Source organism: Clinocottus analis, unplaced genomic scaffold (genome assembly GCF_023055335.1).
Source record: "Clinocottus analis isolate CAN_PGR_092001 unplaced genomic scaffold, fCliAna1.0.p SCAF_6, whole genome shotgun sequence".
Lineage (NCBI taxonomy): Eukaryota > Metazoa > Chordata > Actinopteri > Perciformes > Cottidae > Clinocottus > Clinocottus analis.
The window spans coordinates 11,855,119-11,871,165 of record NW_027176218.1 but is presented as its reverse complement, the minus strand read 5'-3'; the positions used below and the strand labels follow the sequence as shown (position 1 = coordinate 11,871,165).

Here is a 16,047-nt window from a genome sequence, read left to right as displayed (position 1 = left end):
TCGGTCCTTGGACACCTTGAACTGCAGACACACACACACACACACGCACACACACACACACACACACACACACACACACACACACACACACACACACACACACACACACACACACACACACATAATGAACATGGAGTTGCAGGGCCTATGTGAGCATGTGCACAGTACGTGTTGTGTGTCCATGCATAATAAAGCCTGCAGGTGTCCATACTTGAGAGAGACACACAGAGTCTGAAGGCATTGGCAGTATCAAAGGATGTAAAAGAATAGAAGAACCAATATGGAGTCCTCCAGCTTTAAATCTCAAAATGATGACTGAAATAAGGTATTAAACACTGTAAAGCGGCTGACCGAGCCTCCCCAAAGAACTGATTAAATGACTAAGCTTCACCGAGTGCAAACAGGCATGCATCATATTTCTCACTCTCATTCCATATTAATGTGACTGATGGTGAAAATTGTCCTGTAACTGAGTGTTTCGATTGGATAACATACTGTGGCTGTCATTTGCTTCACTGTCATTATGATAGCCGAGAGAAGGCTGTTTAAGTTGCGATTAAAACTAAATTATTTTTCCCGCCTCACCTATGAAAGGTTAACACACACAAAAGTTTAAACCTCGGTTCGATAAACATGTGGACACGCTGCTCAAGGATATCACATCTATACAAACCAGAGGATCTGAGAGTCCCTCAAAGGGATTTCCTCAGATATTCACCAGATTCCCGGAGTAATCCTTCAGGATTACTATTCTATACTCAAGCCCTAACCTCTGAACTTAAAACATCATAAGCCCTTATATCCCCATCACTAATGCCACAGTTAAACCTATCACTTCACGCAATACAGGAGGACCACCTCCAAAAACCTAACATCGTGTCCGCTCCGGCCACCCACTTGTGACTCTCTGGCCATGACTCAGACACACTTAGAGGATTTAGAGGGATACCAGCCAGATGTCTCAAGTAGGCCGCTCAACCATGGCCCAATAGATCACCACCAAGATATCGCAATCTGATATCTGGGCAAGTGTTCGAATCTGGCACTCTTTTTAAATGGATTAAAAAACCCTGTCAGAAAGTCTTTTATCGTGAATATTTTTGTGAGTCATGTGATTTCCCTTGTAGCTTTGCTAAATGCCAATGCAGGAATACCATCCTGGTTTTATTCGATTACATGCCTTAAATCAGTGAATCAGTCCATTGGAAAGACTGTGTGGTACGCGTGTGAACATGCAAATGCCTTTAATTAATCAAGTGAGTGTCCGTCCCATCAAGCAGTGTGCCATATTCACACATAACCAGAGAAATTAGATTCCAGCTTAAGAAGCTTATGGTGCACAGTAACTCAATAACACGGCACATGAGGGAGGATCGGTGTCGTGCTTTAAATGTTTAACATGTATACAAGCTTGCAAATCACTAAGAGACTTGTCTTATACATCTAAATTATCAAAGTAAATATGAATGACAGATGCAATTTTTATCTTGATTCATGACTTAGAGAGTGGTGAGAAAATTCTTTCCCATTATTGAACTGTTGCTTTATCTGCACAGGAACCTTTTTCTTAGATTCAGACATCAACAAGTCTGGCCCCCCTTTCCCTTTTTCTCTTTCACACACATTTACACTCACACACTTGGTATTTGATAAACCTGGGAATGGAGCAGTGGAAATGTTTTCCAGACCAACTATGCAAATAAGACCGTATCCCAGAGGAGAGACTGTAAACGGATTCAACCACCAGCAGAATCTACAGAGGAGTATTTGTGTGTTTGTGAGTGTGAGATATCAAATACAAACATGGCTCCGGCTAGTTGCAAACTAATTAGAAAATAAATAAAATAAACAAAGCTTTGGAAAAGTTTGAAACAATGTCCATTCTGGCCCTCGAACCCTCTCGTCACCAAACGTCTGTCGGTTCTGGGAAAATATTTTCTCACATACAGATCCTGACTTTGGCAATGAGTACAAAGATGGCTGCCAGACAGGAATAGTGATCAACATTCTTCAGTAGGAAGTCAAAAGTTCAACTTCAATCTCCATCCAATAATGTCTTGGCTGAAAAACATGGAACAAAGGAAAAAGGCTGGGAATTAGCGAGGACAACTTACATATGTTTGTCATGAGTCGTGTTATTGACATCTGCTTCAGTGGAATAAGAGAACAAATAGATGACATATTGAACATGAGAGCAGAGAAACGTATCAACCTGAACTGAGTACAATCCTGTCCTCACTCAGGGGTGCTGCTGGCACTCATTGTGGACTGCTCTTCCAAGTAAAACACTTGCTTGAAAACACCACGGTTTCACTGAGTGTGCACCGCTGATCAGACCACAAACAAAAGATGGAACAGAATAGACACAAATGATCCAGCTCCAAGACAGAGGAGGGAAAAGGGAGGGGGGTGGGATTGTGTATCTTGGTTATTTTAGACTTGTGCTGCAGTGTCTCTGCTTCGTCTCATAATGGACTGGGACTCGATGGTGGGAAAGGAGTATGATCAGTGACAGAGCTTCTCACAGGAAACAGGACCAGATGAGCTCAGTGGGAGTAAACCGGTCCTGGTTTCGTTCCTAAATATGATGCAGTCGAGCCTACAAGCTAACAGAGCAGTGGGGTCTAATTAATATGTATGACGGATGTGACATAATGCCAGATTTTAAATATGTATAAAACTTTTCAGTGCAATTGCGTTGCTAGGAAACAGCTTGGATCTAAGTAAATTTGACACAGAGGAACCAGCTTCCTGCCGGCGGCTGATATTAGCAAGCACGGAAACAGGAAATAAACGCGATCTATCTAGGATACAAGGACGTTAAACACACTCAGGAGGAGTTTTGCTTGACAAGATGTCACTTCACATTCTTAATAAAAAAACTGATGGCGTGCAGTAAGTCTTGTGAGTTGCAGGACTGTCATGATTGCCGGTAAATAAAATAATTCTTGCAACTCAGGGGAAGTCCAACCACCTGTGTTTACTATAGAATTTAGCCCGGCTTCTTCCCCATGCAGGATATCCTTCCTTTGGGATGGGGTCGGGTGATAAGACAGGGAGCTGGTCGAAAAGAAATTAGATCAATGTGACTGGAAAGCAAGTTAAGAAAATGACACAATTACCAAGAGACACTGTCTAACACAGCGCAGCAGAGCGCTGCCCTCACACGCCTGGCAGTAACCCTATTAAAGGGTCATACCACCAGAGGAAAATGTGTGACTGGAGGCTGTTGAGTCAATATTGTATGAAAGTGTGAACACGCCACTGCATTCTCTCATGAGAGGAATAAGTGTCTGTGTAGACCAAACAACACTTTGGAAATGTTGCAGTCTGCTGGTTACTGTAACGCCACAGCTCCATCGCACAGGCTGCTGCTCCACGTGACACGCAGAGCACCTAAACGATCACCTCGACGCATGTGTCAAACACCGCAGCGCAGGGAAATATCTGGGCTGGCGTCCTGTTGAGTATTTGTGACTGCTGGTGATGGATGTCTTCTCCAGTAAGAGTTGAAATGAGAGTAGAGTGATTTAAATAAGAAATGAAGAAGTAAAAGAAAAACGAAAAAATAGAGATAAGGAAAGTAGTGAATAATGGAAATGTGCATTCATCTCAGGCTGAGAGAAGAAGGAGTAAGTGAGAAGAGGTTTATAAGATAAAAAGACAATGTTAACTCCTCTCTCTGCCTCTCTCCTTTGTGAGGCTGGAATTCTCATTAACAATAATAGAGGAAGCCGGGCAGAGAGGCAATGCAGTGAGCCAGGGATATCCCCATCCTGACACACTGACCCCTCCTTCCCTGCTTTAGCAACTCCCTCTACTATTAACAGCTCAACCTTGGACCGTACCACTTCATCAGGCAAGAGGAAGATGCTGTTTCTGACAAATGAAACCACTCGTCCAGAGGAGGTTTGGAAAAGTTTTAAAACACCTCTGTTTAAAATGTGTTTCAGTGTAGCCTCTTTCAGACGTTTGTGCAACTCTAAACCAAGAGGGGGTGTTAAGGATGGGTTTGTCTTCGGGAGGTCTGTTATTTCAGTTTCCTCTGATTGTGTCGCCCTCCCTGAGGATGCTTCAACTTGGAAGCTAAATAATATCACATCTGAAGACAAATGTTAGAATAACAACCCAGTTATTCCCCTTGTGAGAATAAAGGAATCAGAGCAAAATTACAGGAACAGGCACCTAATGTGTGTGTGTGTGTGTGTGTGTGTGTGTGTGTGTGTGTGTGTGTGTGTGTGTGTGTGTGTGTGTGTGTGTGTGTGTGTGTGTGTGATTTTGTGCTATGCAGTACAGTGTGTGCTTTTGGTATGGAGCAAGAGGCCCGATAAGACTCTCTCTGTGAGCCGGTTGGGTTTTTCCCGGTAGTGCCAGCTGCATACAGGGCAGGTGAGACAACTGGGGAATACTAATAACTCCATGAAAGGCCTGAGTACCGATTCAGACTTGGTGAAGAGAATACTGATCAACCGTTTTGCTGAATCACATCTAGACAAACACAAGGCCCGGAAGACACAGTTCATTTTGATGAAACAATAAACTACTGTGAAACTGAAACGAAGCAAACAGACACATTTAGCATGTCACTAGAGTCAGACGATGGGGGCATGGGGACCGATCAGACAGCTGATAAAACATTGTCTGTATGTGTGTTGTGTGTGCAAGCATCCTCCTTTCACATATCCATAGAAACACTTACCAGCTTAGCAGCTTAGTTACCCGGCTCCTTTATAGTGACTGTAGCAACACAACTTCCTGTTGAGGGTCGGCATCCTGAGTACAACAACTACTTCAAAGGAACACTCTACAGAAAGACAACAACATCAAACATAACAGTGTTTTCTGAACTTGGCAGGACAATTCTCCACATGCACCTGTGTTATAAAACTATGTCAGCATATGGGTCGCATTTCACCGGCAGGGTCACCGCCACTACATCCAACCCAGTTCTGTCTCACGAGCTAAAAGAAACAAATCAGTCATGTTTAACCCGGCCCCCGTCTCTGGCCCCGGTCTATCGCCTGAAGGACATACCTGGCCTACAGTACATCATCTGTTCCCTCCATGTTTCTCTGAAAGGGTGGAATCATTCATGCATAACCCTTTCCGATAGTGAACATGCTTCTCCACAGGTAGCAAATATTGAAGACAATAGGTGGTCTCCAATGTAATCATACTTCAAATTAAATTTGCAAATGAATTCCTGCTGCCTGTTTAAATGCTATGCACATGCATATCTTGTTGATGTTTTCCTTTTGTGTATGTGAGGAGCAGCCTACCTGGTAAAGTGGCCTTGAAACACACCTGTGTGTGTGTAAGAGATGCATGGGTGCAGGAAGGTTCCTGGCATGCACACGAAGGCGTCGGAGGGCTGTCGAGGTGAGAGTCCACAGCAGACCCTGCCGAGTACAGACCGCCTCGTCTAGACCCATCAAGACTGCCTCCATTACGTCCCTGACTACAAGCTCTCTGATGAGAGCCACAAATCCAGAGGTATGTACAGTATGATTTTATATCAATGAGATATCCACAGGTATCACATGAACCTTTATTTGCACAGGTGAGATATCCACAGGTAAAATCCACAAAGGCCCATGAAAATTATAAGGAATTAGCCTTTATTGTCCTCCTGATACCACTAAACTCCAGCAGATAATAAGTGGGTCATCTCCAGAGGCAAGCCTGGCAGGATAGTCTCCTCTCCTGCCTCTGTCCCTCTCAGTCTCTCTGGGATTCAGCGGTGCGAAGTCTCCTCAAGGTCAAACCCTTCTGTCCCAGTCCCACACAGCCAGTGGTCCCCGCTGACTCTTTCTCTCTTTCCTCTCTCTTTTCTTCTCACTGAAGCAAAGCACCCTCCGTCCGTTGGTCTGTACGCCACAAACACAAACATTCCCACTAAGGAAATGCAGCTGGTCTCTTAGTCTCCCTGAATGGTGGTTGTTTTTTAAAGTGATACGCACTCTCGTACTGCAGCTCACACGCAGAGCAACCAGTCTAAGAGGGGAACAGAAGACAGCACTCTCTCACTGTCTCACTTTTCAAGGAGGCGGCGCACCTCCTCACACACCTGGCCAGACTGAACACTTTCAGGCTGAAAGAAAACACACCGCCAATTATGGTCATACTTAAACAAATCCTGATATTTGGTCTCCAAAGTATGCTACTCTATAACCACACTGGGATGGTAGCCAGGATGTTTTTTTTAGAAAGTTGACATTTTTCCTCTGAGGCAGCTTTTCCAGCCTCGAGCATCCTGACCTGACCTCCAAATAATCTAAGAAAACACAATTCATCTGCTACTCTCTACGAACTCCAAACATTATGCACGGTATGTGCAAAAGATGTAAATATGATTGATTACATCCAACTTGTTTAATCCATGATCCATGATGAAGCATATCTTACATTTGCAACAATGGCCACACGGAGGCAATACAACCCCCACATACGACCTGTGCCAGCCAATAAGCTGTGTGTTTGTCCTTGCCAATCTGTGATAAACTCTTGGTTTAACAGCGCTGCTAAAACAATACATCTTCCGTGATCAATGTTCTCTGTTGTATGTGCTATTGAACACAAATGCCTACTTTTCTAGTTCCAGCAGCCATTTCTTGATCTTCTGGGTCATTAAGGATTTCTTATGTCAGTCTAGAAAGAAAAAAAGCTAAAATATCCAACGTTTTTTCTACAGCCAAACTGATTCATTTGTTTCCACTTTTCCCAGAAAGCCTTGATCAATATAAAATTCAATAGCTCTGGGCTGTACAGTAATTCTCTGCCCTCCGACCAAACCCAATCTGACTGTTGGTGGATTAAATGGTCTTTCGTAGCCCACTTTGATTCATGGACGGGTTTATTGATACAAGAGGTCACTCCTGTACTGCTGATGGTGTGTGTGTGTGTGTGTGTGTGTGTGTGTGTGTGTGTGTGTGTGTGTGTGTGTGTGTGTGTGTGTGTGTGTGTGTGTGTGTGTGTGTGTACAAATTATTTCATGATGCTCATACCATTTGTTTGGTACTGAATTCCACATGAACATGAGTAAATTATTGCCATGTCATTAATCAAATATAGTGCACAAAGTAAATGTGAATATATTCCTTTCTCTTTCTCTTTGGCTGTGTGTGCCACTTTCTGTTTTCTCTATATTTTCCAAAGTTGGCTAACTGAATGGATTGCAGAAGGCTCATTCCCCAAAAATCATAATCCAAGCCCTTAACCCGATAATGCAAAAAGCTTGCATCTTTTAAAAATGTACTTATTTTCACCAACCACTTGCTCCGAGATCCCTCGTTCCCTTTGCTTTCCTTCTCTCCATCTCAGGGCCCCACATTGCTTTCTCAGTGGTGTCTTGAGAAACCCATGAGGAATGTGTGGCATTCCTACAGTGTGAATTTTCCTAAATGAATCAAGGTTTGGCTGCAGCTATACACGGTCATCTCTCTGCCACCGACATTTATGAGGGGTGTAAATATTTGTTGTGTAAGGGAAGGAGGTGGGAGGTTAGGTATGACAGTCCACTGTTCCCATGATTATGTGTGTGTGCAATGTCCCGCTGAATCCTGGGAAAGGCCACGCAGGTCCTGTGATGTAAACAGCACCAGTGTCAGCGGGCCGGCTGTTACCATAGTACTAAGACAGAGAGAAGAAGACACTATTTGCCGAGTGATGGACAGGAATTGTCAGTCAACTGCACGATAATAAATATGCTGTCTCTCTCTCTCTCTCTTTCTCTCTCTCTCTCTCTTTCATCTCTCCCTCATCTCTCTCTTTATCTTTCAATCTTTCTCCTGCTCTCTGATCTCCACTCAGGCATACTGTATTAGAGTGAGAGAGAGAGAGCGAGAGAGAGCGAGAAAGAGAGCGAGAAGAGAGAGAGAGAGAGAGAGAGAGAGAGAGAGAGAGAGAGAGAGAGAGAGAGAGAGAGAGAGAGAGAGAGAGAGAGCAGTGAAGGGAAATGGGTCACAGACACTATAAATTCACGAGAACAATCTCAACTGAGGCACTATGGCACACACATTTACAAAAAAAAGTTGTGTACTAGACAGGAGAAAGTGAATATGACAGACAGGAAAAGTTGTACAGGTACTACTCATGCACTTCTTCTGCCAATATACCTGGCATCTGACTGCAGCAGGCCTCATTTTTTTATCGGCTCCTTTGCAACACAACCACTCACCCACACACACACACACACACACACACACACACACCATCACCGTGATGGAGATTATAAGTGGCATACATGTATAGACCCAGTCTGAAATTCAATTCAGATCAGTTTAGTTTAATGTGATTGCATTAGAGGTGCAAGCAGGAAAATCAATAACAAAACGTAACGTGGCTCCAGAGGGAGATGAAAGCAGGGAGCTTCTTTATGTCTATGTGTGTGCGAATGTGCATGAGTTTTGGTTTTCATTCGTGCACTTGGAATAATTAAAAATACAGTTTATTGTGCGTGATTGCAATAAGAAACCCCCACGATGACACAAAAACCTTTGAAGTTTCAGGACTTGATAGTCTCTTCGGTATAGAAGTTGACCTAGTTCATGTGTTATATGCTCTTCTATGTTATACACACATGCACACAGGACTCAAGAAAACATGCACACACTCTCAAGTTAATCATTCCCTCCACTTTGCCTGGCAGATAAATATTAATGAGGATTACTACGTTACTGCTGTACACCCACGGGAAAACAAGAGACCTCTCTTTCTAACCCTTTCCCGCTCTGTTTCTTTGTCACTCATACACACACACACACACACACACACGCACACACACACACGCACACACACACACACACACACACACACACACACACACACACACATATCTTTAAGAAAATCCTTACAATTGTATTTTGTATTTGACAAAATTCTTCTTTATCTCCCCCAACTCTCTCTCTTCTATTGCTCTTAGCCCCATCTGATTCACACGCAAACGTATACAGCGCGCACACACACACACACGCACGCACACACACACACACACACACACACACACACGCACACACACACACACACACACACACACACACACACACACACACACAAACTATGAATAAACCCCTTCATGTGAGTGAGTCACAGACAGTGCCCCCGTTCTCAACGAGTCGTGTTATCTCTGTCTAACAAAGAGAACAGATTGTGCTGGGATATTTAAGGAACATTTTGGGGTCTCCACATCCTGTTTTGGGGGAAGATGGAATCCAACAGACTTTTTCCCATCAACCCGCATTCATCTTTTTTCCCCTCTCTCTCTCTCTCTCTCTCTCTCTCTCTCTCTCTCTCTCTCTCTCTCTCTCTAAAGGATTCCAGACATTAATTTTTGAGAATATTAAAGCAGAGATGACGAAGAAGTCATTCTGAGCTCTGCATGAAAGTGGCAGAGGATGAAAACATCCATTGGGGATGTTTTGGCACAGGACAGAGGCGTCAACGCTCACCATAGCTACGCTGCTAGCAAACTGTCTCCATACAGAAACAGCTCACTGACTTCAGCCTTTACTCACAGTCAATAGGCGATCATCTCTTCATTGTTTGATCATGTTTTGTTCAGATTTACTTTGAATTTGTACGCAGCTGTGCTATATATGTCTATAGGTTGATTTTGGATAGGGAATAAAAGACAGGGGAAAAATCTTAGCAGAGAGTGATGAAAGAGGTCGGGTGGAGAGAAGGGTGGGAGTCTTCCTTGTGCGCCCCCCTTTCCTCCTTTACTCAAAAACATTCTTCCTTCTGAGCAGCCTTGGGGAAAAAGGGGGGTCCCCTTTCATGCCAAACAGGGTGTGGTGCAAGAGGGGCCTTACGGAGTCTTTAGCTCCAGCTATTATTCCCACATCTTTCTTCCTTCCCCTCTTTTCCCTTTTCTTTGTCGCTTTAATTGGACTGACTGACCACAGCTCTCTCACCTACAGTCCTGGGGGCATATTGATAACCCGGGAATCAATACTGTAGCGAGGCAGAGCGGAGCTGTGGGGGCCAAAACCCAAACGGACATGTGCTAACAGAGGGATGACGAAAAGGAAACAGGAACTCATTTTGAATGTTGTTCCTTTGGTGTCCACATCAACTTTGCCGCTGCTGAAATTAGTCCAGACTCTAATGTCCAGACAATTAGATCATTTTGATGAGAAACCTGACCCACAAAATGCCAGAGATGACCTTCTCTGTGATTGGTGCAGTCAAGATGTTTAAAGGTAACGAGGATCGATCAGTATTTGTGCCTCACCACATGCTTTCACAGTCTTGCTATGTGTTCGTGTTCCTATTCCACTCAGGTGTGTGTGTTTTGAACATGTGCATGTGTCTTAGTCTTTATGTGTGTGTGTCTTCTCAGACAGTGATCCACCCCTCCCACCTTTCAACCCTCGCTCCCCTGCGGTGCCCCTGACAACAACATGTTTCCTTAGAAAGCGATTCAGCCTCCTCCAATCTGAAATGTTTTTTGGCTGTTAGGAACAGCCCCCCCCCCCCCTCCACACACACACACACACACACACACACACACACACACACACACACACACACACACACACACACATAAACACACATGTATGCATGTCTAGCTCTTTCTCTTGCCTTATCTTTGTTTTTTTTGTTTTGTTTTTGTTCTTAATTTCACAGTAAAGAACTGAGCAGCTTAACACGATATCAGGCTAACAAAGGCGGAGGCTAATCCTAATTCAGGCTGCTCACCAAGGTAATCTAAACTGTAAACATCCCCAAAAAGAAGAGCTGTTTTCAACTGTCAACACCAACTATGTCATTTATCGTCCTCATATTATGCTGTGAACACCTAGTGGTTTGCTGGGATAAGCCACAAGTCTGTCTATAACATTTTGCTCATGCTGATACATTAGCCACAATACTGTTCTGGGGTTAACGGGTCTTGTTTTGTTCAGATGTGTCATAGCTGCTGTCTGTGAACAAATATGGTCTATGTTTTCCTTGTAAATATTACTCAATTAACTGATAGAGACCCACATCCATCAGAAACAACTGACACGGACGTGAAGCGATTCATCAGCATTAGATGACTGACAGGGCACAGATGAAAACGTGTTCCTCTGCAATCTAAAAAGGTGAAAATCAATCTGGAGGATCCATTTTGAAATTATACTTTAAACAAGTTAATTAATGCTAACGGCACTGGAGAGGAGAGGAAGTGTTTTTCTGGAGAGGACGCCAGCGGTGATGTGCATGTTCACTGGGAATACTGAGGGATATGAAAGATTTAGCGACCAAGTGTGCAAAACGCTCTCAGCTGGAACTGAGGTTGCAGCAATACACATTTACACTACAACATCCCACTCTACTCAGTCTGTGTCCTATAGATACAGATTTTGTCAATATTTTGTCTGTCTGCTGTTACTCCTCTATGCAGCTCACACAGTTGCATAAGGCAGAGATTTGACAATAACACAATGAGTTATCTAACATGACAAGTCAGAGCAGGACAAAGCTGCAGCTGTGTAAAGTGAAAGTATTTCAGAGGCACAACGAGGACGTAAAATCCCAACCCAAGAGACAGTCAACCTTTATAGAGGCTCAAGGGTAGAACGGGTAGATTACTAAGCTTTGTTCATCTGCCATCACTGAGGAGATGTATCAGTCAGACAGTCCAATTCTCTTTTAAAATGGTCTTCGTCGATTTATTAAACACTTTTATGCTCGTATGGTTTGTTGGATTTTGAAAATCTGATGCATTTACAGACTTGCAGAGGAAGCTGAAACACATTTCTAATTTTTCTCACACAACAGCACAATGATGCGAGAGAGCATATGTAAATCACAACAAGTAATCCCCCTTTGGTCCGTCTGCACACAGCTGGCTGCAAAAAGAATGGAAGGAAGATAAATGGAGTGCAATCAGGACAGAGAGAGAGAGAGAGGGAGAGGGAGACCTCCCTCTGTTCCTGGGTGGCTAAATCTGCTTTTTGCCATTAATTAAGGTGATTTGAATGAGCAATTACTCCCGTGAAAAAGGACAGCAACTATTCAGGTTCTTCTAATCAAGCAGAATTGTGACAGCCAGCCAGTTCGATCCCAGTCAAACAGTTTTACAGCCACGACAGCATTAATGACACACAATCTGAACTCTTAGAATAATGAGACTTGAATACCACATATTCTAACTGATTGTTTAAGACCTCTCAAGTTGCTTACTTCAGTGCAACGTGGCTATAAAAGCAAATGCACCAGGTTGGGTTTGTGAAGGTTATAACAGTTGTTTTTTGTGTGTGTAGGAGCAGAGTGGGAATATGTATGGCTTATTAATGTGAAAGCTGTTTACATCCAATGTATAGAAGCCATACTGTGTAATTTATGAATCCATGGGCACAGTATGTGTGTGCTTTTGTGTATAACTGTATCCTCTCTGCATACACTCTAAACAAAAGCGAAAACTACAAAGAGACCAGCGTTTCTCAGAAGTCACATGCACTCTGAGAGGCGTGCTAATGAAATTGAAATCACATTACATAAAGTAGGAAGACTACAATTTTTTTTTAAAGGGAGAAGCAATTCAATTTGATATGATCCTATAAGCACCTCATGAGTTTGGGAAAGCAGATTGGATGAGCCGTATACCCAGCTCGCTCATCACCTGTGCATACACACTGCTGGAATCTGATTCACTTAATACCAGGTTACAACATGAAAGAGTGCTGACATGCTTTAGAGAATGAATACAACAGGGAATCACGCACACAAACACTCACAGCTGCAGACTCCAGCGCATGCAAGCTTCTCGTGATGTAAAATAGCAAAAAGGTGAATCACATGGCAGGTTTCAGCCTGTCCTTACTACTAACCTAAAGGTTAACTTTGCAACACACATTCCACGTCTTCAGCTTAGCTGGAAAACTATTATCTTCTACCTTCAGTACACACCCACTAGATTTACACAAACACATAAACACTGAAGCCTCTGATCCCAGGCACACAAACTGATGCCCAGTGTATGTGTGAAAAGCCCAGGCGGGACGGGATCCAGCACTTTAAATCACGGTGAAGGCAAGACTTTGTGTGGCTTTGCTTGATGAAAGGAAGCTAACTCATGGCTCAAGCCAGTTCAATTGCATCGACAGTGACGGGCAAACAAGCTGCACTCAAATACAGCTCTCCCACAGTGGGACTTCCCTGTAACCTTGAACACCGAGGACTGCAGCGGAATACATTAACAGTGACAGAGACAGACTGAGCTCTGGAGAGATTGACAGACTCAGACTGACAGGAAGAGAAACACAGAGAAGTATTGTCCACTGTGGAGATTAAAAGCTTTGCTCTTGACTTGCCTTCCAATTCAAATCTAATACCCTTCCCTGGATTAGCCAAGAAATCCCATTTACACACACAACAGCACGGCAAGACAAGGTCTCAAACAGGAGGGACAGACAAAGTCAGAGGAGGGAGAAAGTGTGAAGGAGGAATGGAGGCAATCTTGTGTCTTACCCTCTCTCCACTGTTCCTCCGTAGAGTCCCCACCGGCAGTTTAAGCATCAGCCGGCGGGTTCTCCCGGGCGTCATCGCTCCCTGGACCACCATAGTACGCTCCAGAGTGTGAGTGTCCGTGGGTGTGCGAGCATGTGTGCGAGATTGTGAAGTGGGTGTCCTCGGCGTCCCGTCCAGCCTGGCGGCCGGGGTTCACACGAGCTTGACGCGCGTGTGTGTGTGTCTGAGGAAAGATGTGCGTGATGTTACTGTGTGTGCGTGTGTGTGTGTGTGTGTGTGTGTGTGTGTGTGTGTGTGTGTGTGTGTGTGTGGAGGGGGGAGTATAGCAACCCCACACAGCTCCTATGTGCCTTTCTCTGCTTCTATTAGTCTAAAAACACTTCCCATTCTGCTCCGCTCAGCTACGCTCCACTCTGCTGCTCCGGAGGTGAAAGAGTGTGTGAGAGTGTGTGAGAGTGTGTGAGAGTGTGTGAGAGGGAGAGGGAGCGCGCTTTGTCTCTCCTCTCTCTTCTCCTCTCTCTTCTCCAGCTCTGGCAGCTCCCCCTCCCTGCCTCCCACACTCACTTCCTTCAGTTGGGGGCTTAACCAGGTCACTGGATTAATGTGACGTTACGGCTGTTATTAGCATACGCGCTCGTGTCACGTGATCCAGTAATAATTGTGTGTGAGCATATAGCCCCACCACCATCCACACACATGCTCAGCCCTTACAGGGGATCACGTGGGGAACCTCAAAAGGAATATGGGATGTTTTGCCATCTGGTAGGGAGATTATCTTTGAAATCCCACATCCAGCTTTCTCTCCCTGCACTGTCTGGAGGACACAAAGGGGGAACACACACACACACACACACACACACACACACACACACACACACACACACACACACACAAGCACACACACACACACACACACACGTATACACCAATGCAGTCAAGCACGCACAATGTTCATGCATGCAAATATTGATCATCCTATCACTTTGTGCGTCATCTGCATGCAGAGAAGTGTGGAAATTGGCCTGATTCTTTCCCCTTTCGAAGCTGAGACAGTTGAAGCTCCAGCAGAGATCTTTCATCATGATGGCTGCAGCAACGGAGAGCTGAGTCAGTCCACTGTTTCCACCACGGTGGTCTTTACATGTCCATTAAAGCTATTGGACTCAAGAGTTATAGCTGCTATAGCTGCACCGAGTGACTTACTGTCATATTCTGATCATCACTCACCGCTGAGCTCTGTTTACCTCTGCACATCAATACTGAACCGTCAGCTGATCAACTTAAGTGGATCAACACACACATGCACACACACATACATGTAGGCGTGTACAGACAAACACACACACACACACACACACACACACACACACACACACACACACACACGTACAGTAGGTTAATGCATTAAACAGTTAACATCCTGCATGGGCTAGCTAGCTATATTAAGCCAACAGCGCGGTATTATAACCAGTATGATCTCGCTTTGTTATCACAGTTATGAGGGGATTTGATGCTGGGTCAGTCAGATTAAAGCCACCTGTCCAAATGAGCAACCAAATAAGCCTTTTCCATCCCGTGTATCATTTCTTTAAGTGAGGACCCCCGATGGCTTTCTGTGACATGATACTGTATAAGTCACACTGTACACACACACACACACACACACACACACACACACACACGTGCACGCACACACACACACACACACACACACACACACACACACACACACACACACACACACACACACACACACACAAAACATGCACATTGTGCTTAAGCCGCACGACAGGCATACAGGGGAAAATCATCTGCAGTGGTAATCCCCAGAAAGCATTATTTATTCAATACCCTGGCCCACATCAGTGTGTGAGTGACTGTGGCCTACATGAGGAATATCAAAGGGCTATTTATAAACTTAGTTTGCAGACATTCAGGTCTTGAAGATGACATACTGGAGGAATTGAAAAGGGAACCAAAAAACCACCAATCACTTCTGTTTGCACTGTTCCTGGTGCTCTGATGTTTGCGTTTGATGTTAATTCAGATCACAATGACAGAGATTAACAGCCACTGCTGATTCAGGAGACAAAACCTTGCTGCTTTAATAGGGAGCTTGTGTGACACCTTGACAGGGAGATGACAATACACGCTCCTAATTGAACAGTTTAAGTAAGGTTGGTGTTCGTTTGTTCTCTTCCCCAGCTCTCGCTTTTCTTTACTTGAATTCCACTGCTTCAAATCCGATGAGGCGATGAAGCCCCTCGTCTTGACAGGAGGAAAAGAAACAAAAAAAAGGAACAACACTATTCTTGATGCCTCAGGCTAGATGCACAATGACCCATTTAAGTCAACAAGCACGCAAAAATAAAGGCAAATGGGATTTTGCACTTGGTAATACAAAAATATGTGAAATAGCATACAAAATATGCCACAAAAATACTAAACTGTGGCAGAAAGCTGACATTCTTACACGCTTCACTGTGCTGGATTAGGTCACACAAGCTGTCCTCTAAATGATTTAACGGCTAATATTACATTTCCAATTAATCCGCATTTAAAAACAGAGGGAGACTAGGAAGACAAAGACGA

At 44.1% G+C, this 16,047-nt stretch overlaps 1 protein-coding gene across 9 annotated transcripts in view; it reads right to left on the bottom strand.

Moving 5' to 3' along the window:
• The window catches only part of frmd4a (FERM domain containing 4A), a 97,722-nt gene that overhangs the window by 42,858 nt on the left and 38,817 nt on the right, over positions 1–16,047 (bottom strand). For 5 of the 9 annotated variants that reach the window (XM_068604033.1, XM_068604023.1, XM_068604026.1 and 2 more), the window contains exon 1: positions 13,456–14,150. The exons of the other annotated variants lie outside the window; for them this stretch is intronic. In XM_068604033.1, the coding sequence (XP_068460134.1) occupies positions 13,456–13,548 (93 nt within the window). In that variant the 5' untranslated portion in view covers positions 13,549–14,150. Of the gene's footprint in view, positions 1–13,455; positions 14,151–16,047 lie in introns of those variants that run through there. 9 annotated transcript variants of the gene reach the window in all.